The sequence below is a fragment of the Cicer arietinum genome, chromosome 7, assembly GCF_000331145.2.
Source record: "Cicer arietinum cultivar CDC Frontier isolate Library 1 chromosome 7, Cicar.CDCFrontier_v2.0, whole genome shotgun sequence".
In the NCBI taxonomy this organism is placed as follows: Eukaryota; Viridiplantae; Streptophyta; class Magnoliopsida; order Fabales; family Fabaceae; genus Cicer; species Cicer arietinum.
The window spans coordinates 21985237-21988506 of record NC_021166.2 but is presented as its reverse complement, the minus strand read 5'-3'; the positions used below and the strand labels follow the sequence as shown (position 1 = coordinate 21988506).

General features: G+C 34.1%; 1 protein-coding gene across 1 annotated transcript in view; it reads left to right on the top strand.

The window, feature by feature from the left end:
* The first annotated feature begins 814 nt into the window (after positions 1-814).
* Positions 815-3270, top strand: part of LOC101513104 (uncharacterized) — a 2643-nt gene continuing 187 nt past the window's right edge. Inside the window, exons 1-2 of the mRNA XM_004509688.4 lie at positions 815-1108; positions 2711-3270. The exon at positions 2711-3270 is cut by the window's right edge and continues 187 nt beyond it. Coding sequence (XP_004509745.1) covers positions 978-1108; positions 2711-3170 — 591 coding nt within the window. The 5' untranslated portion in view covers positions 815-977 and the 3' untranslated portion in view covers positions 3171-3270. The remainder of the gene's footprint in view (positions 1109-2710) is intronic.

The window sequence follows — 3270 nt, the reverse complement described above, 5'->3', positions numbered from 1 at the left end:
CCGGATTAACTACCGGAAATTTCAAAAAACCAAATTTCCGGTGAACAAAATATGACTACCGGATTTTTCAAAATTTTTGAAATTTCCGGATTAACTACCGGAAATTTCAAAAAACCAAATTTCCGGTGAACAAAATATGACTACCGGATTTTTCAAAATTTTTGAAATTTCCGGATTAACTACCGGAAATTTCAAAAAACCAAATTTCCGGTGAACAAAATATGACTACCGGATTTTTCAAAATTTTTGAAATTTCCGGATTAACTACCGGAAATTTCAAAAAACCAAATTTCCGGTGAACAAAATATGACTACCGGATTTTTCAAAATTTTTGAAATTTCCGGTAGCTTCCGGGAATTTGAAATTTCCGGTATTGAAAATACAACTACCGGAAATTTCATTTTCCAAATTTCCGGTAACAATTATAACTACCGGAAATTTTGATGCAAAAGTTGACTTACCGGAAATTTCAACAAGGTTCAGATTTTAGAGTAATTTTTTTTAACTGCTCACGTAAATAAATTTTTTAAAGATAAAATTGGATTTTTAACAAATTGGGGGGATATAAGTTTAAATGTGGGGGTACAAAAGCCAATTCTCAGATCCTGGTTTTGAGTTTAAACATTGGGCTGTGTTCGTTGGAAATGGGCCTTTACGATAGGACGACAATACGACACGCTGATATAGGTTTTTTTAAATAAGTCAACGGTTGAGATGAAACAGAAAGCAAATCTCAACGGCGAGGATGAATCCACAAAATAGAGAATTTGACAGAAAACAAAAACGTCACTGCGATCGCAAAGTGTGGCGGCTCGGAGTAAAAGAAAGAAACTTGCGCAACAGGCAAGAAAAATCAAAATGAATAATAAAGCACAGATAATATAACTATATAATTACATTAAATTAAATATTTTATAAGAAAGTAGAGATATTAATTAAGCGAATCATCATTAACATTTTACATAGAGATTGAGATCATGGTGTTGTGGGAGATTACACTGGGAACTGCGTATTTTTTGGGTCTGAAGCGAACTTACAGGCTCGCTCTCAGGATTCAACGTAGGATCATTAACCCTAACCACTCTCAGATCCGTCAATTTCTTCATCGGTACTCACTTTTTCTTTTTTACTTTTTTTCGTTTGTTGGATTTCTTTTTAAGTATGATGATGGGGAATGCATTGGATTTTTAACTCTGATCATTTTGTAGCTAAATGCTCAACATTATGCCTTTTATTTTATTTGTATTTCTGCTGCAAATTATTTCTTTTTATTTTCTGTTAAATGATATGAATTTCTGGATTCATGGAAACGGTGCCACCACGTTTTCCTCACTGAATATTTTAATTAGTTTGGATATGAATATTATTGGTTTTTTATTTTTCCCCTTTTGGTTTGTTTTTTGGAAAGTCAAGTCTCTGTCACCCATATCCCAGTAATTTATGAGGAAATTAATACTCCTATGTTATACTACCTCTGTCACTAATTATAAGCTCCTTTGAAAAAGAAAAATTTGTCCATAAATATAAACACAATTTCAAATTACAAGATACCTTTATTATATATATTTTTCAAATGAAAGTCTTATTAATACTAATAATTTGTCTTCTGAGATGAAAGTCATAATTGATCATATCTATACACAAAAGGGTGTTTTAGTATATGGTATCTTCTATGGATGTGAAAGTTAAGCTGTATTTGATAACGTTCTAATGGAAAAAATATTTTGGAATGGAAATTGTGGGAGGAGCAACAAGGAATTTGTTGGTAGGAGGACAAATGTGAACTGCAATGTGTAGTGGATATATAGTTTTTTTTAATAGAGATTATGTTTGGAAGAGTTGATTAATGTCATGGTGATACTTGGTAGTCTGTTTAGAAAACTGAGCACAATATAATATAACCCTTGCTTAATACTGAAAATATGCAGCCATGATGAAGGTCATGGTTTTTTTGGGTGTGTGTATGCATTTGTCTTGATGTTATTTACTCTAGCATTTTTCCTATCGTCAAGGGAAAGCTGGTACTACAAAGCTCTAGCTATAGCAGGGTCTAGGGAAGGGTTGGATCCATTGTGGTCCTGTTGAAATAAATAGTTTTACTGTTAAGCATCAATATTGTAATCACTCAGAAAAGAGATGGAATAAGATTTAGAGCTTGTCGTTTGAGGCTTATTTGGATTGGTTTATTTGAGTTTATTTACTGGCATCATAAACATTAAACACTACTGAGACCGTTTGAGAGAGCTATGTAACCGGCTTATAACATGGCCATAAGTTGTTTTCAGCTTATTTCTATAAGTTCTCTAAGATAACTTATGAAAAAAGACTTATATGAAAACGAGTTGACTTTATTTTAGCTTTTGTAATAGAAATAGCTTATATATAAGTACTTATATGATGGGCGCTTATACTATAAGCGTTTAATTAAGGTGTTTATCTAACGTTTTAGTAATTGAAATCAGCTATAACTTATAAGAATTACTTTTTGGCCTTCTATAAATATACTGCACAGGGATCCTAATTATAGATCATGGATTTTTAGTTTTATGTGACTTGACAATCTTTGGGATGTCATGATTGTTTGATTTCTCCTTTCCACTTTTTTCTCCTTTGCTTTTCGATGGAAACTTCTTATTGATTTGTTTATGTTAGTAGCTATAGTTTGATAATACAATTTCATTATTGGTCTTCATGTTCTGGCACTTAACAGAAGAACACGCATTGTATTTGATGTGGCAATCAAAGTTCATCGGAGCATTCAAGAAAGGGATGTAGAAGTGGGTCGGAATCTGGGGAACTTCATTTTGCGATGGCTTGATCGAATGAAACCGTCAGCTCAGGTTCTTGGTGGATCACACACCAATGCTACTAGCTCAAGTGTTGGAATGACAAAGCTTCAAGCTGGCACTTCCAACCAGAAAAGACCTAGTTACTATGCCTTATTCAAGAAGGGCTCAAATAGGCGTTTATTTACCCCGTCATCGAGTATATGGCCAAAGCCTTTTCCCACCATTGCAAGTATGTTGCGGCCACCAAACCCTGCTGGGACGACCACCCATTATCGGCACCTTACTAACTATCCTCCTGATGCTTTTAGATCAAACTATAATGCTTATTGGTCGGGTGGTGTTATTAGGAAGGACATCCTGCAATGGATGCTCCAAAACTAAATGTCATTTTATTTTCCACAGGGGGAAACAGTGGCTATAGACATAACTGTTGTAGATGCTGGAAAGCGATGGCGACAGAAACTATCCATTTTATCTTTCC